The 25,300-nt window shown below is 41.9% G+C and overlaps 2 protein-coding genes across 4 annotated transcripts; one reads left to right on the top strand and one right to left on the bottom strand.

The window, feature by feature from the left end:
• Positions 1-70: 70 nt before the first annotated feature.
• Positions 71-22,097, top strand: hadhb (hydroxyacyl-CoA dehydrogenase trifunctional multienzyme complex subunit beta). 2 transcript variants are annotated; one of them, XM_079340897.1, is made up of 17 exons: positions 71-98; positions 14,296-14,364; positions 16,450-16,522; positions 16,638-16,679; positions 17,265-17,361; positions 17,564-17,608; positions 17,810-17,909; positions 18,093-18,180; positions 18,645-18,832; positions 18,952-19,132; positions 19,294-19,415; positions 19,915-19,994; positions 20,098-20,145; positions 20,235-20,322; positions 21,081-21,155; positions 21,334-21,498; positions 21,676-22,097. In XM_079340897.1, exons 3-17 carry the CDS (start codon positions 16,456-16,458, stop codon positions 21,709-21,711), a joined length of 1,422 nt encoding a protein of 473 aa, XP_079197023.1. In that variant the 5' UTR covers positions 71-98; positions 14,296-14,364; positions 16,450-16,455; the 3' UTR covers positions 21,712-22,097. The 2 variants fall into 2 exon arrangements, with proteins under 2 accessions (XP_079197023.1, XP_079197022.1); XM_079340896.1 differs by lacking the exon at positions 71-98 and having other exon boundaries at positions 14,245-14,364.
• On the bottom strand, positions 3,490-13,640 carry LOC306822110 (trifunctional enzyme subunit alpha, mitochondrial-like). 2 transcript variants are annotated; one of them, XM_079340855.1, is made up of 21 exons: positions 13,569-13,640; positions 12,879-12,920; positions 10,867-10,937; positions 10,563-10,696; positions 10,180-10,318; positions 9,950-10,069; positions 9,683-9,785; positions 9,449-9,550; positions 8,447-8,565; positions 8,120-8,176; positions 7,894-8,003; positions 7,671-7,805; positions 6,803-6,974; positions 6,345-6,431; positions 5,967-6,107; positions 5,785-5,853; positions 5,514-5,627; positions 5,257-5,338; positions 4,881-4,995; positions 4,646-4,794; positions 3,490-3,904 (listed from the first exon to the last, which is right to left on the bottom strand). In XM_079340855.1, exons 1-21 carry the CDS (start codon positions 13,633-13,635, stop codon positions 3,759-3,761), a joined length of 2,274 nt encoding a protein of 757 aa, XP_079196981.1. In that variant the 5' UTR covers positions 13,636-13,640; the 3' UTR covers positions 3,490-3,758. The 2 variants fall into 2 exon arrangements, with proteins under 2 accessions (XP_079196981.1, XP_079196982.1); XM_079340856.1 differs by having other exon boundaries at positions 5,559-5,627.
• Positions 22,098-25,300: the final 3,203 nt, after the last annotated feature.

Genomic DNA, 25,300 nt, shown 5'->3' with positions numbered 1-25,300 from the left:
CTTCATTTGTTGCAATGTAGTTGCGCGTGAGTTTTGTGCAGGCACCTTTTCTGGGCAGCTGAAAAAAATTAAAAATCATTGGGGTCCTTCAAAGCGTAGTCCGGTAGCGCTGCTGAAAGTGTCCCATCGTTTAACAGGGGAGACGTACCTGTGCTTACCTGTACAGGTGAGCTTCCTTAGGGGCTTGTCACTATCTAGGATGAACACAGTTAGAAAGACGAAAGATACAGGTTGACTTCTGAGCAATACGTGCTTATAGTCATAATTTAAAAAATATAATACAAGCCAAATGTATCACGTTTTTACTTTTCACTCTAGCTTATTGTTCAAATGTATTCTTTTTTTTCCTGAATTATACTTTACATTGTTTGTAATTATTATTTCCTGTCTGTATTTATGTTCATCTTTATTTTATGTTACAAGTTTGGAATAAATAAACCAATCAAAATCCAACTAAAAATAAATAGCTTAAACTGTTGTCATGGGGCAAAAGTGAGTTGTCTGACTTCATGTATGACGCCATCCGACCTCAAAGACAATCGACCAGTTGCACTAACGTCTCATGTGATGAAGGTGCTGAAGAGGTTTGTCCTGACCCCCCTCAGGCCACAGGGGAAACTGGCCCTTGACCCTTTACAATTTGCCTACTAGCCACATTTGGGAGTGGACGACACCATCATTTACCTGCAGCAGCGTGTTCAGTCTGTCTCCTTTCCTTTTCACATTGTACACCTCTGACTTCCTGTAAAACTCCAGGTCATGCCATTTGCAGAAATGCTCAGATGATTCCGCAATGTACGTGATTGGTAAGAGGAGGAATAGAGGGCGCTGGTGGATAACTTTGTGGAGTGGACAGCGACAAATTACCAAATTCTGAATGTGGACAAGACCAGAGAGATGGTGATGGACTTCAGAAGGAAGAGGACAGCCACAACCGCTGTGTATGCTGGGAGAGGATGTGACTGTGGTTGAGGAGTTTAAGTATCTGGGTATCAACAGAGACAACAGGCTGAACTGGAAGGCCAACACTGTTGGGGGAGCAGTGCTGGAGCCGGTGACTGGGAAATCTTATCAAGAAGGCTTGCTCTGTGACATGCTGCAAGCGGGACTCTTATGTAGTTGTGACAGAGAGGAGGACTCTGAACAAACTGGTATCTATTATGGATAATCCTGATCACCCTCTGCACCACCTAGGCGACTGACAGATTACCTGCTGACAAACACCTACATCGATCAGTCCAGAAAGGAGGGATCCCAGGTGTATCTGGATGCCTGGAACACACTGGCGTGGTCACTCAGCTTATTCAGGAGGCCAGATAAAAACAAGGGGGACCTGGCTGTACTGTGGCTGGACCTCGCAAATGCCTATGGATCCATACCCCATAAACTGGTCGAAGAGGCACTGAATGGGCATTAAATCCCAAAGAAATTCAGAGACCTCATCCTGGACTACTATGCCAACTTCCATCTGAGAGTCTCCTCCGGAATATCAACCTCCGACTGGCACAAGCTTGAAAAAGAGGATCATCACTGGCTGTACAATCTTGGTCATTCTCTTTGCACTCACCATGAACATGCTGGTGAAATCTGTGGAAGTTCAGTGTAGGGGGACCCTGTTCAAGTCTGGAGTCCGACAGCCACTCCTCCGAGCTTTCATGGATGACCTGACAGTGACTACGAAATCTGTCCAAGGCTGCAGATGGGTCCTGAACGGCCTTCAGGAGCTGATGAGCTGGGCTCGCATGAACTTGAAGTTAAGTTGAGGTCCCTCAGGCTGAAGAAAGGGAAGAGTACCAGCAATTTCTGCTTCTCACTTAGCACCATCAAGATACCATCACTCACTGAAGAACCTGTAGAAGAGCTTGGGAAAGGTGTACGTACAACTGCAGCCTGAGAGACGTAGCCTCCACAAAGGAGACCAACCAAGACCTGGAGACCTGGCTAGCTGTGGTAGACAAGTCTGACCTCCCTGGCAAATTCAAGGCCTGGATCTACCAACACAGTATTCGCCCTCGGATCCTCTGGCCCCTCTTGGTTTATGAAGTCCCCATTTCAACAATGGAAGGCTTTGAGAGGAGGAGAGCAGGTTATTACGCAAGTGGCTGGGTTTGCCGCGAAGCCTGAGCAGCGTGGCGTTATACAGGCAGAAAAACAAGCTGAGGCCCCCCCATCAGCAGCCTGAGTGAGGAGTTCATGGTGACAGGGAGCTCCTACAATATCAGGAGTCCATTGATCCAAAGGTGGCTCAGGCTGGGATCGAAGTCAGAACGGGGCGGAAGTGGAGAGCTGCCAAGACTGTAGACATCGCAGAGTCAAGGCTATGGCAAAGGGTGTTGGTGGGCACAGTGGCACAGGGAAGAGCTGGCCTAGGCACGGGAAGAAGACCTCGCTATGACAAGGTACATGGGAAAGAGAGGAGGTCGCTGATCCTGGACAAGATGGGAGCAAGCAGCAGAGCACAGGTTCACACGGACTGAGCTGTGAAGTGGTCGCTATAACAACATTAAGGTCAGACATCTTGCTTGTGGAGGAGTGCAGGAGCAATGGTTGGCGGGCAAGATGCCAACCCATTGAGGTGGGATGTTGAGGATTTGTGGGCCAATCCCTCTGCAGGGCCTACAAAATGCTTGACATCATAGGGGCCAGCCAGCGAAGGGCCAGCAAGATGGCCCCTGATGCAGCAGAAGTCGCATCAAGGGTAGCAGTGCTACCTGGACACAAGCTGGGACTTGATCAACTCTGGTTGGGTCGCCTAGGGGAAGGGGTCTGATTGTTGAAAGACCCAAAGATGTTTTAACCTGTTTATTTGACCACTAAACAGTGTTTGCAGTTGTGATCTTTGTTTTCCAATTTTGATTCCCTAATTTGTCTGTGTTTGTAAAGACAAAATGATCTTGCTTGTTTGCCGTAATGAACTTTTTCCTGTCAGAGTGATGGAAGCAGACAGCGGTACAACTTGTCCCTCAAGGAAGTCGCAATGTTGCGATCGCGACAATTCACATTCAAAAGAGCTTGCCCCGCAAGTTTCCCCAGGTTTTTTTTGATAGATAATATGCTTCAAAAAGTAAATTGCTCTGCTCAGGTTAAAATATCACTCAACCACATCAAAGTTTGTGCAAGGAAATAGTTGACCAAAAAAAAACCGCAACCTTGTTCTGCTGTTTTTGCTTTCTGCTGCAATTCAATTCAATTGGAATTCAATCACCTAAAAACATTACACGCATTGCAATTTTTTAAAAGCTACTGCAAAATCAGTTATTTTAGGCCGTAACAATCTCCCAAAAAGTCTGCGAACGTGGGGGTTTGACGTGTGCAGTGCGGCTGGATTATAGCCTGTCGCACACCATGTTCTTCAGTCCCTGATATTTAGCTTCCCAAAGCCCTCTGTGTTTGTGTGTGCACAGAACTACAAGTCATGTGTTTGTAAAGCGTTTTGCTGTTGTGCACCACTGAAAAAAATCCAGAAAAGATAAGACAGATCAGAATGTGTTTTTTTTTTTTTTTTTTAATCAAATACAATTCAAACATGTTTATGGTTTTATCATGTGAGAGCAGCTGATAACACAATATCAGAATTGTCAGGCTATAAAATTATAAACAGGAATAATGAAATAGGAACATTTGCTATCCACAGTGAATCTTTCTGTCGTGTTGAGACAAAAGATGAAGTTACTTGTTGTTCCCACAGTGTCCCAAGGGAGGGGCGGGACTTTCTGCCTCTCGGTGTTGGACAAGTTACATAGTGTCCCAGAACTGGATCATTTGTAAAACTTCTTGCTGGGGTCTTTAGCGTGGTCCAGTAAAAGCTGGCAGGGTGTGAAGGGAGCTCCATAAACCTCTTCGTATCGCCTCATGGTGCTCACGAGACGCTCTGCACCAAACGTGTCCACGAACCTGAACGGACCTGCACCGACACGATAATTATAGTTAGTACTAAAAAAAAAAAAAGATTTCCAGTGACACTACAAAAAAGCCTTTACTTCTGGGCTATACATTTACACAGTTTAGAACAGATTCAGTTCTAAATTGTCATATACATGATGACTGGTAGGTCAAGAGGATAAAACCATCCTTGATAGGAGAAGTTTAAAACAAACAGGCCTCGGAGCGCTGGGTAGCCTAGCAGGTATATTACGTACACAATGTTAGAAGACTAGTCCTCGTTTCAGCAACAGTGAGCGAAGGTGAATTTCAACTATTGTCCTCTAGGAATAATGGAGATTTTGAGAAAAGACGTAAAACAGATTTTAAATTTATGTTGGAAATAGTGACAGCTCAGCTCCCCCGTACTAAAAATGCTTTCTGCAGAAAGAGTTCAGACAAACACTGAATTTAACTTTGCAAAACCTTTAAAGCTAAAGGACTTTTCATTATTAATTATCAGACCGTTCATAACTGCATTTGTTTGAGCTGTTGAAAAAAAACACCATCTACCCTTCTAGTCAAGGAAGCATTCACAAGCTATACTGTAAATAACCCAAATTATATTTAATTGTTTAATTTACAAAAAGTGCTCATGTTTTTTGTCGCCGTGTTTCCAAGCCCATTCAAACAAGATTAACTGTGGACAAACTTACAGTCAAACATGCAGCTCTGGTTCAGTACGTGTGTGTGTGTGTGTGTGTTCCTTTAAAATGAGACTCACCCCCAGAACTTGGGGGGTAGCCAATTCCAAATATAGCGCCAATGTCTCCCTCTACTGGGTTTCTCAGGATTCCCTCCTCGAGGCACCGCAGGGCTTCATTCACAACACGGCTTATCAACTGGTGCTCGTGGTCCCAGTCTGATGAGGAACTACAATAAAAACAAAAGCCAAAGCATTTTTTCAGACAAAGATCAGAGAGGGTGAGGTTCTGATTAATTAGAGGATGTCATCTTACACTGTCGGCTGAGCTGGCGTTTGAAATTTCTGGATGATTTCTACAGCTTCAGGATTCACACTTTTGTAGTTTTTTCCTTTTTCATATAGAAAGAATCCTTTTCCAGATTTAGTACCTAGGAAATAAATTAACTTGTGTCAGACTTAATTAGGTGCTACATATAGTAAGTCATACAAAAAAACAATAACATATAATCACTATCAATACTGTATACCTATATTTGTCTGGATAAACAATGAAACACGTTTGTTTTATGATCTAGCTGAATATTCAGTCAATAAGCACATCATCAACATGGATTTTAATATATTACATACTGGTGGCATGAGTTATTAGAAATGACTAGGTAATGATTATATTCTCATTAAAGTTGTACCTTTGAAGCCTCTCTCGATAAGCGTCTCTAAAATGCCCAATTCCACTCCTTCAAAACGAGAACCGTAGGCATTAACAACACCCTACAAGCACGCACAGACAAAGAGACGTGTTTATTTAAACAAAACAGTAGCATGAATTTCATGCATGCAATGCATGCACATGAACTCACTGAAGTGTAAAGAGTTCCTGTGAATTCAACTGTATAGACATCAACCTGAATGCCAACTTCAGTTTCCACTAGCTGGACAAAATTACCTGTAAAATGTGTAGTACTGTGTCAACACCAACTAAATCGCAAACCATTAAGTAGCCCATGGATAAACCAACTCTCCGTCCTATTTCTTCATATTTGTCCAACGGCACACCTTCCTGTTTAACAAAACAAAGGTCAGGCCATCATCCTTCAGCAGTATTCTGAAATGTAATTTGGAGATTCAAAACAACAAGTTCTGATCTTTGCAATGGGACCTTCTGCAGTGTCCATAAAGGAAATAAGTGCCAGAGGCAAGTCGTAATTCAAGCTTACCTGTATTCTTTTTAGAGCCTCTAACACCAGATGCAGCGAAAGGCGATTGGTGTAAAACCCTGGACAATCCTGAAGTTCAGGGAATTAGCAGGCAGAGAAAGAAGATTAAAAAAAAAAAAACATTTATGCTAAGCTACAAGACAACTGAGATACATAAAGTAATATTTCAGAATTACACTGACCTTGACCACAATGACAGTCTTGCCCTGTTTCAGACCAACATTAAAAGCAGAGGCTATGGTGTCTTGGGATGTCTCATCAGTGATAACAATCTCCAGCAACTGCATCTTATCCACCGGGGAAAAGTAGTGCATGCCAATCACCTACACATGCAAAACAAAGGAAACAACTTGAAGGTAAAATGTTTGTGTCAGAAGTTTGATTGACTTTTTGCATCCTGCTAATTAAATCCATGTGGCTAGCCAAAATGTACTTCCACCACAACAAGCTTGTGGTCAAGCTTTCATGACACTAAACTCAATAGTGAACGTGCAATTTTATCCAGGGATGCTTGTGAAAAAGATTGTGTAATCATAGTAAATGGTGTCAGTATTATAGACCTTGTCAGGGCGTTTGCTGGCAGCTGCAATTTCTTTGATAGGCAGTGCCGAGGTGTTGGAGGCAAAAATGCAATGAGGGGGAATCACCTGCAGAGAGAGAGAGAGAGAGAAAACACAAATACCAAATATATTCAATTTAATTTTAAGAAAGGATGTCAGTAACTTCTGAAAAGTTTAAAAAGGTACAACATCATTCGGTCCTGTTCAGAACTTATTAAAGTTCAGATAAAGGCTTTCAAAGATTGAATCTTTATGCAAAAGTTTAGATCTGCAGTCAAAATGAAGATCTTATCTCGCTGTAAAGCAGGGACTAGCAAATTATTGTGACAAATGGGCCAACTTCTGTACACTTCTCTTTTAACAGTCCACTGGCTTTGACAAGAGCTGTTTTTATTCTTTGTTATGGTTTTCTCAAGGTGACACTAAAGGGAAATCCTAGAGAAGGAGATAGTACTCACTGCCTCCACTTCCTTGAGAACTTGGTGTTTGATATCCATGTCTTCAATCACGGCCTCTATCACCATGTCAGCAGACTCAAAGCCAGAGTAGTCAAGTTGAACAGAGAGATTGGACATTATGGCATCCCGCTCAAAAGAGGTCATGGATTTCCTCTTTACCTTTCCGTCCAGACTAAAAACATAGACAAAGAAAACACTCACAATTCAAATAGGGTTCTGATTCACCAAATTTCAAAAGAGCAGCCATTTTCCTTACAAATGTCACACTATTGTAATGATTTTGTTCTGCTGTGTTGTACAGTACATATCTCATTCTAGCCAGCTTTTGTTATTAACTAATTAAAAGACGTTGGGTATCTGGTCATATCTATTGTAAAATTACATATTTGATAAAATATTAGCCACCACAAGAAACAAAGCTAACATGAGCAGCCAACCTTTCTTACATTAAAGTTAACTAGAAATCCTTTTTTCTACCACACGCCATCAAAAAGGGATGTTAGCATTTTGCCCTTTCCTAGCTAAAAGCAGTTTTAGCGGCCTTAGCAGTTTTAGCTAAAAGCAGTTTTAGCTAGGCAGCAAGTGAATGCTAACATTAGTTCTTGTCTGATGGAGGCTAGTGGGTAATATATTGTTTGGACCTAAAATATGGCTCATTGTTCTTCCATTACACTGTTCAGCATTTTCTGATTTAATCGATTTGTACAGTTTACAACCAAGAACACAGCAGACCAACATTCAATAGGAGGTTAAACCTTCTGAGGTGGATGTCACTGGAAAATGGCTTCAATGTGTATATGGTCAAAACCTCTCTTTATTGTTGTGCGCTGAAGATTTAGGAGCAATGGTGTCTTTTTCATGATCTAACCTTGTGTAGATCCGTTCCTGCCCCCTGCTGATGCTCTCCACATTGGCGTCCTTCAGGATGGTGGTCAGGCCTTTATCTATTGATACCTGAGCTACACCACTTCCCATCTGCCCTGCACCCAAGATCCCAATCGTCCTGAAACAGAAAACATATGGCATGTTGAGGAAGTGTAGCAAATGGTTTAGGTGATGTGAAGAACTTTAACACTCATCAGAGTTCTTACTTTACTTCCTTCTCTGGGACCCCGAAGTGGTTCTTCTTACAAGCTATCTGACCGTGATAAACCCCAATCAGAGCCTTTGACTCTTTTGACATTGCCAGCTTCCCAAAGTTCTGGGGAAGTTAAAAAAGACAGTAGAATTCAGCTAATTCAACTATGTGTATGATATAAGAGACTGTTGAAATATACATTAAAGTACTTTTTATGGTCTACTTTTTCAAAGTCTCACCTCTGATTCAGCTAGATAACCAGCTTCTCTGCCCTGCTCAAGCCCAATCTGGACACACTGGACAACCAAACACAAAATCAACATTATGTGGAAATTGAAATGTGAAAATAAAATAAAACTCTCCACCTTCAAGAAATCTCTAAAAGTCAACATCCCTACAACCACCAACAAACTCTGTTTTCATCCTCCTTCTCATAGATGATTTCCTTGTATTCTTTTCACTGTTCTGCTTTTATTGTTTGTTCAGGATATTTCAGTACAAGAAAAGTCGAGTGTATTATTACCATTATTATTTCATTTCTTTGCTTCCTGTTTATAACTTCTTACCTCAATGATTTTGGCCGGAGCCGGGTAGAGGCCTTTGCTCATATTATGGGCCTTCTCACTGACTATCTTGTAGATGTTTTCTCTCTCTGGAGCCAGGTCCATCAGTTTGTCCTGCAGCTCTGTCCACACACACAGATACATGTTAACATTTGACACGTTTTTTCCTTTCCATATTTAAATTGTATCAAGAGCCCAACTGACATATACAGTACACAGGCATGGTCGATATCAGCTGCAGATCAGAGCTCATAGCAGACTTATTGAACTCTGCATACAAAAAGTAATGACTTGGACAGAGGACCAAGCTTTTCTATAACTGAAATGTCATGCCTGGTTTCCAGTTTTGAACCTTTACTGTACTGTAGATATCACATCTTACCCTGGCTTGGGCGTTCATCGCAAAATTGCTCATTAAGTTCTTATGTTTTGCCTTTTTAGCCACAATCTCTCCTGTCTTGATTCAGTGTCTTCTGCTGTTCTTTTAATATCAAAAGACTTGCAAATTAGAACTTCATTACCATGAAAATAAAAAGAAACTTGCCTTACTATTCAGCCTTTTTCGCCAATGCATTTGTACAAATTTCTGGAAAATGTCACAACAGTCTGCCTCTCACATTTTCAAGAGTTGCCATTTCACACGTCCCTCACAGCATGGGACTTCTTTTTTCTGACATGGACGTATTATTATGTATTCAGTGTAATATGGATTAAGTGGAAAACACACAGGTAAACTTAAAAGAGTATGAAGCAGCTTCATTACATGCACAAGGATCCCACAGATTTTGAACAGATCCCATGCATGCATGTAACTTTGAGGCTGGCTGGATAAAGTGGGGCCGTTTGTGGCCACACATGTAGTCCACCTGAAAAACTTGGGCTAAAGTTCATGCTGCTAATGTGCAGTGAAAGCAGCAAATAAGGCACATTTTCTGCTTAGACTTTCACAAAGCTTGAATGATTATTGAAGAGAAGGGCAACTGGTGTAAACCAGGCTTCACTCACTCTCATTGAGGCCCTTCTTGTTGCTAATATCCTTTGCCACGCCCACAGCAATTTTCTCCAGGTAGTCAATCGTCGTCTCCTCTGCAGGCTTAAGTCCAGGACCTGGAGTGAACAAACACAAGGTTTAAACTTCCCCTTAGCCTGCCTAGAGTTATGAACTGTGGAGGTTTTAAGCACGAGTGATTTTCTTTTCCACAAAACACAGCAAAGACAAATGCTGAAGTTAGAACATACCCAAAGGGTCCACAAGCTGGTTCACTAAGCCCATCTGCTTGGCTTTATCAGCCTTGATTCTCCTTCCTGTCAGCATCATGTCAAACGCATCAGGGAGACCCACCTACAAACAAGTCACACACACAAACAGATTAACGTGTATCTTTAATCTCCTCACAGCAAGTACCTTGACCTTAGTGTACTCCAGAGAAAGTCAATAGTCAGTAGCACAAGCATGTGGCCGTTATTTCAAGAAGATAACTGATGACAGTGTATTTGTTTTTATACCATTTTAGGAAGTCTTTGAGTGCCACCCGCTCCAGGCAAAAGTCCCAGCATGACCTCTGGTGTCCCTAGGACCGTTTTTTTGCCTCTTGTTGCGATTCTGTACTGGCAGGCGATCGCCAACTACAGAAATAGCATACGATCCAAGATCAGTGGTCAAATCTTAGTTTTCAAAACCAGCATTTTAAAAACACCTAAAACCTATCTCCACAAACACACAAAAAGGGTTTTACCTCCAGGCCTCCACCGAGGCAGGAGCCATGGATGGCAGCAACGATAGGAATGGGTGACTTCTCAATCTTCTCAAACATCTTCTGACCTTGTTGAGAGAGACGTGTGGCCTCCTCGCTGCTTTGACAGGACTGGATCATACTAGAAAAGAAAGAAAAGGATTTCTGTTTCTTTCTAGTTTAGCACAGTAAGAAGAAGAGACATTTTATAGGAACAAATAGTCGCCCCCTGTTGGACATTAGAAAGAGTGCTGATAAAAGGCGATCCATAATGCCTGCACTTTTACTTTTAACCTACATGCTACTTGCTATATGCAGTCAATGGTGCACCATGCATCACAAACAGTTTTAAACTTTAGTTAACTTCATCCTAAATTGAGGTTTACTTGATATCTGCTCCGGCGATGAAGCAGCCGGGCTTGCTGGAGATGAAGACGGCGCTTTTTACAGATTTGTTCGTCCAGATCTCCTCCATCACCTCTTTCAGATCAGACTGCATCTGTGGCGATAGTGTGTTCACCTGTATGGACAGGAACACACATTAATACAAACACACACACATACACTGATTTATCATGTGAAGTTTGTCAGTAGGACACTAGTCAGGTCTGTCACAAACATAACCACCCTCTTTGCTTGCTTACACCTTCCCCCGTAGTGAAACACACACACACACACACACACACACACCTTGGCTGTTGGATCATTGAGTCGCACAACTGCCACCTCATCCTTGAGCTCGTAGCTGACGTGTGTTCGAGCTTGATGGACAGAGCAGTAAAAACAATTATAATCAAAAGGGCCAGCACTATTGTAAAATGCCTATTTCTGCTGTTTTCACATTATCCTAGGAGAAGATTAGCATCAACAGCAAAAGTATACAAAGACAATGTTGTTGCTTAAAGGCACTTGGGCATTAAGAGGGCAACACAAACAAGCAACTGGAATGTTTTTTTAGAGTAACGTAACAACAGCATGAGATCTTTGTATAAACAGGAATCTGCATAAAACACAGTGATTACCAAAATAAAATCAATATAAATGGAGAAATTGCTTTGGGCTTTGTCAGGACCAAAGGCTAGTTAGGTGTAAATATTTACAATCAGGCATTTCTTAAACATTTGTAAAAAAGCAACAAATGAGTGTGGGGTACAAAGTGACATGATCAGCAAGGACTAATTAGATGCTAATTAATGTAATGACTCAATAAGACTACAATAACAGAAATAACAGAGGCTGAAAGCATTGTTAGTTAAAATATGCAATGTCTAAGTCAATATGTAAATGTCTGAGTCGTGTGAATTAATGACCGAAAATGTGTCTTGACCTTAGCTAGTCTAAACAATTCTAAAAAAAGAGATACTCACTAATTATATTGAGACACTAAGTCATTATAATAAGATACTCACTAATTATATTGAGACACTAAGTCATTATATTAAGATACTAACTCATTATATTGAAACACTAAGTCATTATATTAAGATACTAACTCATTATATTGAAACACTAAGTCATTATATTAAGACACTAACTCATTACATTGAAACACTAAGTCATTATATTAAGATACTAACTCATTACATTGAAACACTAAGTCATTATATTAAGACACTAACTCATTATATTGAAACACTAAGTCATTATATTAAGATACTAACTCATTACATTGAAACACTAAGTCATTATATTAAGACACTAACTCATTATATTGAAACACTAAGTCATTATATTAAGATACTAACTCATTACATTGAAACACTAAGTCATTATATTAAGACACTAACTCATTATATTGAGACACTAAGTCATTATATTAAGATACTAACTCATTACATTGAAACACTAAGTCATATTAAGATACTAACTCATTATATTGAAATAGTAAGTTATTCAATGACTTACAGGATCTATGTTTTCCCATGTCCCATAAGGGCACAGTACATCTCATAGCATAACTGAAAGTGACAAATTAAACATTTCAAATGAACTATAGAATTATATGTTCAAAGGTGTCGCAATGTACAAACAATATGTCATGGTTTGGTTCTGTGTTCTGCTTCTTCCCTTGTGTTCTGTATTGTTTCCTGCGTTACTTGTATGTGATTCCTGTCTATTCAGTCTGTGTTTTCCTCAGTCCCCTATTGGGTCATTGTCTTTCCCAGTCTGTTATGAGAGTTTGTTGTTGCCTGTTGTTTGTGCCCAGCTCCAGTGGATTTCCTCGTAGTTTTTGGATTTTGTTATTTAAGTAAGTTTTGCTTTTTGCTTTTTGTTTAATAAATTTTAGTTATTCTGCACTTGGGTCCTCTCTCCCTGTTTCCTACCTGCTACCCCGTGACACAATAGGTGTGAAGAAAAGGTTGCTAAACATGTAAATTCCGGTACAAGATAGATAAATCTTTGCAAACCTCAAATAAAGAGAGTACACCCTTTTAAAATGTCTGTTACAGTTCTAGGATAGAATATGTAAACATAACTCTTGTTTGTAAGGAGGGAAAATCCTCCGAGGCAACTTCAAGATGGTAGATGTAAAGTTTATTTACAACGCAAACAACTTTAAGTTTGAGCTAAGATTTGACCAAAAAGGGGGCCGAGGACAAGAGCATGTAAAGTTTGGGAAGGATTGTTTAATTCACCTTTGGACTGATCTTCAATTAACCATTTACAATTTATGCGCCAATAAAAATGAAGCTTCTATTTACCTGCCAGTGTTGAAGACATTGAGAAGCTGCGGCTTGCATGACCTGGGAAACAGACAGAAAGCAAATAAGTAATTTTTGAATTAGCCAATTTATAATTTCGGCCCAAGAGATGATGAAAATGCCCATTAAATGTTGAGGCTTTCAGTTTAATGTATTTTAATATGTTATCCCAATTAACAACAATACCCATGTAGGCCTATACATAATGTCAAACAACATTTAAAAAGTCTGAACTAACCCTTAATTAAAACAGAACATAATCTATAATTAGATAGATAGATAGATAGATAGATAGATACTTTATTGATCCCGAGGGAAATTCAATTAGTTAAATAATTAAACACCGTTTAATATGTTTCTTAATGTCATGCCTGTTAATGCTCGTAATGTTCCAAAATTGCTTTTTGCATCGCTTTTAACTCTGTTTTGTAAATAAACTAATGTTGCTCTAAAAAGTATAAAAGAAGAAAAGTGCATGCTATATATGCAGAAACTAAACATGATCTCAGTTTAAATAGAAAACCGCTGAAAGATGGAGGCCAGTATCTGGTGACAAGTCCATTTTTGTTCCAAGAAACGCAATAAAAATTTTTTAAATATATATATTTTTTTAAATAAAATAAAAACATTTATTATTGCCGTTAGAATAACTTTAAAGAAGCGGTAATAAAGTGTCGATTTGCTACAGACCTAATGAAGCATGACATTTCTTAATTTCAAATTTGGAGAAAACACCGAGAGCACGAACAACCGCCATATCCACCTGAGGATCTACCTGTCACTGTAAAAATGTTAATACAAACCATTATGATTTATACCACTCACCTCTAGCCCGGAGGCGCAGGAGCGTCAAGAGGTCCGACAGGTGGCTCAAGCACTGCCGTATCGTAACAATGTGAAAAATGCAAGCTTGTCAAGTCAAAGTTTATTTGTTTGCAAATTTTTCAAATGAGAAATGTGTGCAAACTATCTTGACAAATAAAAAAAAAATCATTCTAAATGATATCCTTCTGATTTTGTTCACCTCAAGATCTCTCCGAGTTGACTAAACTCAACCTTTAAATCCAGCTGAGAAAAGCCCCATATTTGTCATTTTTATTTTATTTTATGTATGCTTGTTCGCCTATACAATACATGTATGTGAGTGTATGAAATGCGTATGTAGGCTACGAGTGTATTTTGTCTTTCTTTGCTTTTTATTTATTTTTCTTTGATTCTGTTTTCATACCCTGCGTGTAAAGCACTTTGGTCAGTTGAAGCTGTTTTTAAATGTGATCAAACAAAAAACCTTTGACTTGACTTCATATGCTGCAATGTGTGTTATTTTTTACAGTCTATGGCGCGCGCGTATAAGTTTTGTTGAGGCACCTTTTCTGGGCAGCTGAAAGAAAAATCACTGGGGTCCTTCAAAGCGTAGTCCGTGGAGCGCCGTTGAAAGTGTCCGACCGTTTGACAGGGGGAGACATAAGACATAACACGCGCACAGGTAAGCTTCCTCTTGGGCCTGTCACTATCTAGGATGAACACAGTTGGTAAAGACGAAAGATACGGGTTGACTTCTGAGCAATACGTTCGTCTCCATGGTTACAGGAGTGGGCCGTACTTGAGTGTGAACTTTAGCTAACGAGTAGCCTCACTAGCTTAAACCCAGAGCTTGCTTCATCGTTATGCTGCTTAGATAGTTTGTGCAAATGAATGACTTAAAGTGACTGAAAGTTTTTTTGGGGGAGGTGTGTGTTACATAAACGGTTATTGTGTCTCGTGGTTGTGTATTTCTATCTGCCATTCTCCAGCGGAGGTATCTGGGTGAAGGGTCACAGGAGGGAGGAGGGAGGGGGGTGAACTGGGTGACGGTCAATGAAAAGTCATATCAAACAACATAATAAACATGACATTTTAAACATTTATTTACTCTTCTTGTCTCAGTTTGTGACAGCTGTTCTCAATTAAAACCTGATTGGTGTTTAATGTGGGGCTAAAGCGGAAGAGTACAGGCTCGTCACAAGTTGTTTGAGGTCCTTGTGTGTTGGGCTAATGTGTCAAGAACACATCACAAGTAGGATATCTAAATGAAGGGTGCACACTACTGTTGACCTTCTGCTTTCATGAGGCGATATTTGTTTAGTCCTGAGGGACTTTTTTATTGTAATTAGACCAGTCCGCCCAGGCTGCACTATTTTATGTTACTAATGATCATAAAAATATATAAAACTACTTATGGCTGAGGCAGTTTCACTTATATATAACATGAACTTTGATAAACTAAAAGTTTCATTCTTGAGTCATGTTCGTGACTAAAACGTTCATCCCTCGTCTCTTGAATTTCCCTCGGGATCAATAAAGTATCTATCTATCCATCTATCTATCTATCTATCTATCTTTGGAGGAACCTTAACAGGAGGTGTGCCGTGTTTCCTTGTCTTTCTTTTGAATGGAAGAAGAGGCTGGTTGCTGCCGCTTTAATGTCTGTGCTGGATGATGGCGAGGTTTTACACACGAAGCACGCCTCGTCTCAAAGCGTTCCTGCTCTGGACACTGTGCATCATGGAGCTCCGAGGGGTCATCACTCATTTGAAATCCCTCACTCATCACTGATTGTTTGAAGGACTTCTTTGACCGTACGCAGACTTAAACACCGCCATGTTAATCTACAAGTCTATTTTAGGTCTGCTTCCTTCAGACCTTCATCATCAGAAGAGTACAGGGACTTGTAATCTTCCATCAGGACCTTTTCTTACTGTCTGTGACATAAGTCTGACGTTTCTGCTCGCTTCACTTTGAACCCCAAATTACTGAAGAGGAAGTTAAATGACGTGGAGGCAGACACGTCAGGCTGTAGATGTTCTCCTTTGAGGTTTTCTGAGATGATCTTTTAACGTCTCATCATCATGTACTTTTGTATTTGTATGTGCTGCTGCTTGTTTTGACCAGGATACAGCTGAAAACGAGATTTTTGAATCTCGGCGAGTTTCTTTAAGGATAAAACGAAGATTGAATACAAATAAAATGGTATTGATTGGATAGCTATAACCACATGATAGATTACCTGTACAATTTAGAAAAGGTTCATCTTGCTCTTCTCGGTTTATATTTTGCCTGTTATTGCAGGTTTTCTGTTCTGACTTGGACTTTTAAATAATGTCACCTAAAGGGATTTTAATTAGTGCTTTGTATGCACCGACCCCAAAAGAGTAGTTACTACATTCTTTGGCAGTGTCTTATCCAGATAAATGTCTAATAAAAAGAGGTTTGTGAAAAGGAGCATGTGTGTCATCATTCACACTTTCATTGACTAAAAAAATAAAAGTGCAAAGAGAGTAGAAACTTCCGAGAGTTTCGACTGAAACGTTTGACATGTTCACTGTGGCTCATTCATCATTCTGGCCACTTCTCAGATCGCTGTCCTCACTGGACGTGTTGCACTAAGCTTTCGTGTGCAGTCACAGTCATTATCTGATCTCTCTGAACTCTTTGGATCTTACTGTGAGCATTTATGTTTCCGTCACAACTCCGAGTTTTAACTCTTCTGACCTTTCACGGGGTTTTTTTTTTTTTTTTTTTACATCTCCAGAACAAAATGGCTTCCATGTTGCTGACGACGATGCGGAGCTGCCACGTCAGCCCTTCCTCTGCGATGCTGTTTGGTAAGATTTTTGAACAAATGATTTTTTTTTTTTATCCTAAACTGATGTTTCATCACATGATGTGTGAAGTCATTGAAAGAGCTCAAAGTAGATGATGATTGTCTGTGTGTCCCAGGGGCGCGCTCTCTCAGTACGACAGCTCAGCTCCAGGCTCAGGGTAAGTCCACACTGTATCTAGGAGTCCACATCGTTTCATTTCTGTGCTGATGAAATGTTACCTGAACAGAAGAAGCATAACACAGACTTTCATAGTTTCAAAACGGAGTTGTAGAAAATGTCAACGTCATACCTGGCTGTCAAAGTGATTCTTCAAGTTATCTCAGAGCGATCTATTCGGGCTTTCACGCTTGCAGAAAACTCCTGATATTTCCCAGAGTGTCTGTATGTGTGAACGCAGAGAGATACATTTTATACTCAGACTTCACCTGGAGTTTCTCCTGCCAGAAACTACATGTAGCACTGATGTAAAGACATATATTCTCATTATAACATGGTAAAGTGGACTCTGTAGCTTCAGTCGCTTCTTCTGCATCATGTATTTACGTCACGTCTTACCTCAGAGTATTACCCCCCCCCCCCCCCCCCCCCCCCCCACCATCTGACAGGTACAGTCTCCCACCAGGTGACAGGAATCTCTGCAGCGGTCCTCTTGAAGTGATCCAGATTTTTTGGAGTAGTGTACACTGTATGTGAAAACGGCTGAGGTGTGTTAAGCTCTGTCTCTTTTTTTTTTTTGTTTCAGTTCAGACAAAAAGCAAGAAGACTCTGGCCCGGCCTGGAATGAAGAACATCGTTCTGGTGGAAGGAGTCCGAACCCCTTTCCTCTTGTCTGGAACCACGTACGTCCGTGCTCTTCTCCCATTGGTTAATTCACTGATGAGGAATAAGAATAATAAGAATATTACTGAAAACATCGAACAGCTGTTAGACCTGCAGATGAAGACTTGTTTTGCTTGAAATAACAAATCGTCAGAGAAAGTCTTTGGTTGAAACAAAGTCTTAATCTGTGCTCGAAGGTAAAAACGTCTTTGATGTTTACAGATATGCTGATCTCATGCCGCACGACTTGGCCAGAGCAGCTCTGCAGTAAGTCTTACGTCTCACTTGTCTTTCTGTTTGTTTTTTTTGTGAATTTAAGTAACGCCGGAGTTCAAACAATCAGCTAAACTCGTGTCAAAAGTTCCCAGAGTTATAATGAGCACTTCACTCTCTGATGTTTCTTATCAAAAGCCTGTTTGTCATTTGACTGTGAGTGTGGTTTAAAATGCTCCATTCTGGTTTCCATAGGGGTCTCCTCAACAGGACGAGTTTACCCAAAGATGCAGTGGACTACATCATATATGGGACAGTCATTCAGGAGGTCAAAACCAGCAACGTAGCACGAGAGGTATCGTCACACACACGCCACATACGACATCAGTTCATTGGGGCGACACGAGCCTCTCGTACGGTTCACACACACACTCTCTCTTTAAGCTTCAGCGTCACAGAATCCTTTTCAGCCAAATGAGCATACTGTGAGCTTATTTCTGATGTGCTCCTCCCCTCATTTGTTCACGCGTTCTTTCAGGCCGCTTTGGGTGCTGGCTTTTCAGACAAGATCCCGGCTCACACCGTCACTATGGCCTGCATCTCGTCCAACCAGGCGATGACCTCAGGTAGGACCTCTGGACCAGATGTGACCAAGTGCAATCTGCTCGACGCTCGTGACTTTCCAAAAGAAACAAAACACCAATATACCTACCACATTGTTTATGTTTTGATTGGTCTAACCATTAGCCTAATGGTTAGTGTGGCACTGTCCCGTCTCCACAAAAAGGCGTGAAAACGACTTCATTATTTTATGGTTTGCCAGTCTCTTGTTGTACTTAGACATGAAGGCAAAATACTCATGATAATATCAGACTCTGTGGCTTTGACTTCAGCGCTCAGTCTGACAGAAAGAGTCCGACATGCATATGTGAACAAGCGAGTCAGGATGACCTCAGTTGACCAAAAAGTTTCGAAACATTTTCAGGAGCGCGTTTGAGAAAATGTCTTAAAATGTTTCATTTAGTGGTTCCCCTCCTGACTTTGTTTGTTTATTTTGTTTGTTTGTTTTTTCCTCCCTCCTTCTCTCCAGGTGTCGGCCTGATCGCTGCAGGTCAGTGTGACGCCATTGTCGCCGGAGGCGTTGAGTTCATGTCGGACGTTCCCATCCGTCACAGCCGTAAGATGAGGAAGACCATGCTGGCCCTCAACAAGGCCAAAACGGTCGGGCAGAGGCTCAGTCTGATCGGCAGCATCCGCATGGCTCACCTTTCCCCAGAGGTACAGATTCACCCAAAACCCTCCAAGAGAGCGTCAAAGTGATCCTCCAGATCTCCTGGATCGCTCTGTGTATACTCTGCTCTGCTTCCTCCTGTAACTGTGTGTCGTCTGCGTGTCAGCTTCCAGCTGTGGCGGAGTTCTCCACAGCTGAAACCATGGGTCACAGCGCTGATCGACTGGCCGCTGCGTTCGGGGTCTCCAGACTGGAGCAGGACGAGTTTGCTCTGAGGTCACACACTCTGGCCAAAAAGGCGCAGGACAGCGGCCTGTTGGAGGACGTCATCTCCTTCAAAGTGCCAGGTGAACTCAGCTCCGCTCTTCAGTCTCGAACACGTCACACAGTGAAGGGTTATGATGTGTTCAGGCCCTGACACACCAAGGAGCACTTCCTGTCTCTTATCAGCCGTCCTACCCAATGAAGGCAAAAATTGGTTTTCTCATTTTGTTGTTTTTGATTCCAGGTCGTGACATTGTTTCCAAGGACAACGGCATCCGGCCCTCATCCATGGAGCAAATGAGCAAACTGAAGGCCGCTTTCGTAAAACCTCACGGCACTGTCACAGCCGCCAACTCCTCCTTCCTGGTAAACGCACGCACATAAACAAACACACACGCACACACACACACACACACACACACACACACACACACACACACACAGGCCCTGCAGCACTCCCCGTGTTCTTAATTCCTCGTCTCTGGTTCAAACACACCTTCAGCGTTGACACAAGCTTCTGTCTCTGAGAGTCAAACAGACGCACAAAGCTCCACACACTTCAAGCCACAAAAATAAAACCTGCAATTTACCCGGAGCTAAACACTGTTAGGATTTGATTGAGGGTGTCTTTTTCTGTTCAGACGGCATCTTAGGATTCATTTTTTTGGAGAAGTCATCGTCTTTGCACTTTATAATGAACTTCTCGGGTAACTTTTCCAAACCTGTTATCAAACAAATTGTGTTGCCCTGCTCAAAATATCTCCCCCTGAATGTCTTTGAGCTGATCTCACTCTCTAGTTGAAACACTGTCACCGCGCATAAACTACTCCGACTGGTAGTAAAGTGATTGTTTGTTTGTTCTCAGACTGACGGTGCCTCGGCTGTGCTCATCATGTCTGAAGAGAAAGCTTTGGCTATGGGTTACAAGCCTAAAGCCTACCTCAGGTATCTGCACCTTCTCTGTTTGTCAGAGCACACAAAGTCGCCACACACACACACACACACGATGTGATGTCAGTGAAGTGCTCATATATTCTTATCTTGGCAGAGACTTTGTCTACGTGTCCCAGGACCCCAAAGATCAGCTGCTTTTGGGGTGAGTCCCTCCACATCATTTCAGCGCCTTTGTAGAAAACACTTTTTCCGTCTTCTGTTTCTCACTCTCGCCCTTTTTGACTTCTTCAGGCCAACGTACGGTACACCCAAAGTCCTGGAGCGCGCTGGCTTGACAATGAATGACATCGACGTCTTTGAATTTCACGAAGCGTTTGCAGTAAGTTTGCTCTAACTATTTTGAGACGACGCGCTCGTTGCTATTTATGCACTCATTATGATACCATACACTTTGTTATTATCACCATGGGGGGTCTTAGACTGTAAGCACTGCCTCCACAGCAGTAAATAATAATGAAAGCTAAATATGAACAGAGAAGCACAGGCAGCCTCTTTAACCTCTAACAACAGACGGCTCATTGCACAGGACTGACTGAACAATCCCTAAAGCCTCGGGTAACATTAATCAGAGACTATATGATTAAGGTGGGCACAGACACATTTTTAAAATTACTTCAGTTTGCTATGGGGGACTCTTGGTGGTCTGCAAAGATTCAGACGACTTTATTAAATTCAGAAGGGCAATTTCCATTTTACAGCCCACAGTCATTAGAAGAGGCCGAGAAGCTGTAAAGGAAACAAACAGAGTCACAGCAGCATTCAGACAATCACATTCACATTCCAGTGACAACGCTTTAACAAACGAGCATGTCGTCAGGAGCTCCTTTGTTGGAGTAGAGGACGGGAGGCGGGTCACACCGCGATGTCGTTTAGAAGGGAAAAAGTCATCGCTCCTCTCTCCAGCTCAAAGTAAATACAGATGTGCGTGTGTGAAGACGGGCTCTAATCTGAGCTCTCAGTAGTGAAAGGAAACACTGATATTGGACGTCATGAATTTACTCCTGCTTATTTATAGTGGAAGAAATCAATGCATAAGTCTGGTATCTATGGTAACCATGTTTGTGTTTGATTTTCCAGGGGCAGATTATGGCAAATCTGAAGGCGATGGACTCCGATTGGTTCGGCCAGACGTACTTGGGCAGAAAGTCGAAGGTAAAGAAGGCTACTGATGGACATTTCTGAGAATGGATTTGGAGGATTTCAACATATTAGTATAGAAAGTCCATTAGTTTCAGCATTTCTGTGTTTGTACTGTAATACAGCCACAAGCGTTCTTTTCAGCAGGAATCTGAATTTTGGCTCACACAAAGACATTCTGTTGTTCATGCAGGTGGGGACTCCTCCCATGGAGAAGTTTAACCTGTGGGGTGGTTCCCTCTCTCTGGGTCACCCATTCGGTGCCACAGGCTGCAGGCTGGTGACCACAGTGGCTCACAGGCTCAAGAAGGAGGGAGGACAGTACGGGCTGGTGGCTGCTTGTGCTGCAGGAGGACAGGTAATGAATGCTCGTATAGGAAGTAATGTTATTTCTAACAGAGCGTCCATTCCTCATTCTTATTTTTTATGATTTAAATAATTTTATTTTGAAATTATATTTTTTGTTTGTAACCTACTGAATAAAAACTTCTCATTCTATTTATTTCTCACAAGCTCGTATTCTTCTTTTCTCCAGGGTCACGCCATGGTCATCGAGGCCTATCCCCAATAAACAGAACACATCATCTGCAACCTAAATCTTCAGAATCATCAAGACGACTACTACTTGCTTCCAGACAACAGAGTGTACATACTAGCACCACTTTGCCTTGATCAGAGAGGAGTCGCATGCAGTACGGAGAGAGGGGCGTTTAAGGGATCCTGTGTAAATTGAGCTTTTTAAATTATAGCAGAATGTCGTCCAGGAATGTTGCCTTTGATTTCGCGGACTTTGTGGTGCAATCTGTGTCAATGTCGTCACTTAGTCGAATGTAACATAGTCAAATCGAAGCACTCAGAAGAGCAGGAGTGGTCATCATGTTTATATTTGCTGTAAAATGTTTTTTTCTAACCAACTGTTGGAATTAAAAGGTGTGATGATAATCACATTAGAACTCATTTCAGTTTGATCTCCTTTGTAGAGGCGTTTTTTTTCCCCCCCAGCGTTCATCCTGATATTTCATAACACTCCATGTCTTTTAAGTTAGCATAATTTGTCATTTTTACCTTTGTCATTTCTCTCTTTACTACAATGCACAAACATCACAGCAGTAAACTTATTCTCTATATCAACATGTTTGGGTTTGAGCCTCTAGCCCATCCATCTGTCAAAGAGCTAAGGGTGGTATGAGGGCCCGACGTCCACAGGTGGGGGTTGTGCGTACAGCCCAATATCGTGCAAGACATTTGGCATTTGCCAGAGAAGACCAAGTTTGGCAAATGCCCCACTGGTGCCCTGTGCTCTTCACAGATGAAAGCAGGTTCACTCTGAGCACATGTGATTGAGTCTGGAGACGCTGTTCTGCTGCCTGCAACATCCTCCAGAATGAGCCGTTGGCGGTGGGTCTACAGGGGTGTGGGGTGGCATTTCTTTGGGGGGCCGCACAGTGATCCATGTGCTTGCTATAGGTAGCCTGACTGCCATGAGGTACAGAGATGAGATCCCTAGACCCCCTTGTAAGACCATATGCTGGTGCGGTTGGGTTCCTCCTAATGCAAGACAATGCTAGACCTCATGTGGCTGGAGTCAGCAGCTCCTGCAAGATGCTGGCATTGATTCTATGGACTGGCCTGCCCGCTCCCCAGACATCATGTCTCACTCCATCCACAACGCCACGATGCACCGCAGACTGTCCAGGAATTGGCCGATGCTTTAGTTCAGGTCTGGGAGGAGATCCCTCAGGAGTACATCTGCCACCTCATCAGGAGTATGACCAGGCGCTGTAGGGAGGTCATACAGACCACACACATTACTGAGCCTCAATTTGACTTGTTTTAAGGACATTATGTCAAAGTTGGATCTGCCTGTAGTGTGTTTTTCCACTTTAATTTTGAATGTTACTCCAAATCTAGACATCCATTGGTTAATAAATTTGATTTTCATCAATCATGTTTGTGTGATTTTGTTGACAGCACATTCAGCTATGTAAAGAACAAAATATTTAATAAGAATACTTCACTTGTTCAGATCTAGGATGTTATTTCACTGTTCCTTTTGTTTTTTTGAGCAGTGTATATATCTTATAATACTTTTCTAAATATAAATTACAATTTTAAAAGTACCTATCACAAGTGTTATTTTTTTTTTCCCTTGATTTTTATTTTATGGCGTTTTCCTTTATTTCGGCAGTGTAGGACATTTGAAATACTTGATTATTAATCCCTGAGAGAAATTCTGGTTTACACTGTTACAAAGTGACATGCTTACACACAGGCCTGAATTACACACACACACGCACGCGCGCGCGCGCACAAAGAGGACGTGTGAACATTAGTGGAGAGATGTCATACTCCACTAATAAATTGCAAATAGTTACGTTTTCAGTTATCAGGCTTAAACTGAATTATAACTGCACAAAACATTGCATGTGAGCTTTTTGCATTTTTTCTTCTTTTTTTTTTTTCTTTTTTTTAACACTTGCGTTACACTGCACTGATTGAAGGCCCTTGATGCATGGACAAAAAACTTCAAGCGTTTTTGATGGGTTATGTTTAATTCAGCAGGGACCGGAACTATTGCAAGAGAAAAGATCAATGTATAGACAGCTTTGTGCTGCAGAGATAAGCACAACAATAACAGTGAATTTTAGGGAAAGGGGGAGAGATGTGTTGTCTAGTCTTTAACTGATTTTCAAATGTGCATTGCCAAAATATTTGTGCATTTGCATCCCGGCCTGTGTGTGCACCATGGATGTGTCAGCAGTAGATGGCTTTGGATTCCTCTTGCGCTTAATTGATGGTGAATAATGCTGTCTGGCTCTGACGGGACGACTGATGTTAATGAGGAGGTGTAAAGAGGGATGCACGCGCGCTTCTTGGTGATTTAAAACATGAATATGTAGAATTTGGGGATACGGTCGCTGTACTTAAAAGTTCAGACTGCGCAGTCTTGATATTAAGTGTTCTTATTGTGGAGGGAACCGAACTTTTACACCCGCCAAAGTGTTTGTGTAATTGACAACGGATGGGTAAATTTATATCAACACATTGCCTCTCTTCTTCTTTGGTGTGCGCGATCCCCTCAGCGCTCACCGGGGAGTCTGCTCTGCTCATCACTCGCGCGCACCTCAGGTTGGGGGGGGCTTGTTAACATAACTTCAGTCAGACACTTCCGTTTAAAATGTATTAAAAGATTTAATTCTTCCAGTTTAAGGAGCGGGAAAAGTTGATTAATGCAGCCGTGCCTGTCACACAGACGCACACACAGGCTACAGGCGGAGGGAATAAAACCAATGTTTTACTGCCGAGGCAAAACGGAGCTCGAATGTAAATAGCAGGGAGAGAGACAGAGAGGGGTTTTTGTGTTTTTAAAGCTTCAAAACAGCTTCAACCCTGCGAGACACCGGAGACACGCAGACACACACCGACACACGCCGACATAGCGGGCCGCCTCCCCGCCTCTCGCTGCCTCTGCGGGGCTTTGATCACGCGGAACCTTTTATGGGGAATGACTGGCGAATGCACCCGCTGCTGTCATTACAAATCTACCTCACCGAGCGCGCGGGGGAGCGGGGTGGGGAAGGGGGGGGTGTTCACGCGGAGGGGGAGGAAGGGAGTTCGGGAGAGAGAGAGAGAGAGAGGGAGAGAGAGTCGGTGTGTGCAGCGGTGTTCTTTCATCTCGTCCTAGCCGGGCTCACGCGGGGCGCACCTGCTGAAAGCTGCACTTGACTCGCGCTTCTTCCACCTGCTCTCCGCGCGCTCAGAGTGCGTACGTGCGCATGTCTCTGTGTTTGTGTGATGTGAACAAGTTTCTGTTCACTGTAGGCAAATAAAACGTATCCAGAAACTCGTTCTGAATATGCTTAAAGGTGATTTCAGGGTCAGGGATTGCTCAATGTTTAAAAAACCCCCAACAATGACCATATTTAAGTATGAGTAGCCTTTAGCTGCCTACTCCACAATTTGTGAACCTGCCTGGGGACAACTGATGCAATTAAGTAATTAGCCAACTCTGGTGCAATTACATTCATTGCATTAATTACATTTATTATTTATTCTGGGTTGCCCCTGTAAAACAATAATAAATTAAATAAAGAAATATGAGCAAAACCTTAACAAAGTCTATATAACAGAAGGTCTTTAAAGCAGTGGTTCTTTCCTTT

This window comes from Symphodus melops (assembly GCF_947650265.1).
Source record: "Symphodus melops genome assembly, chromosome: 1".
Classification (NCBI taxonomy): domain Eukaryota; kingdom Metazoa; phylum Chordata; class Actinopteri; order Labriformes; family Labridae; genus Symphodus; species Symphodus melops.
The sequence above is the reverse complement of the archived record's forward strand: the minus strand, read 5'-3'. Positions and strand labels throughout refer to the sequence as shown.

Bases quoted from the DNA above. Each gene is read 5' to 3' on its own strand.
- hadhb (XM_079340897.1), top strand. From the start codon at position 16,456: ATGGCTTCCATGTTGCTGACGACGATGCGGAGCTGCCACGTCAGCCCT. The intron at 17,362-17,563 runs GTACGTCCGTGC...TGATGTTTACAG, and splicing joins TTCCTCTTGTCTGGAACCAC to ATATGCTGATCTCATGCCGC. The intron at 20,146-20,234 runs GTGAGTCCCTCC...TGACTTCTTCAG, and splicing joins AAAGATCAGCTGCTTTTGGG to GCCAACGTACGGTACACCCA.
- LOC306822110 (XM_079340855.1), bottom strand. From the start codon at position 13,635: ATGGCGGTTGTTCGTGCTCTCGGTGTTTTCTCCAAATTTGAAATTAAG. The intron at 6,432-6,802 runs GTGAGTACTATC...CTCTCTCTGCAG, and splicing joins TTCTCAAGGAAGTGGAGGCA to GTGATTCCCCCTCATTGCAT. The intron at 5,854-5,966 runs GTCAGTGTAATT...CCTGAACTTCAG, and splicing joins AGACTGTCATTGTGGTCAAG to GATTGTCCAGGGTTTTACAC.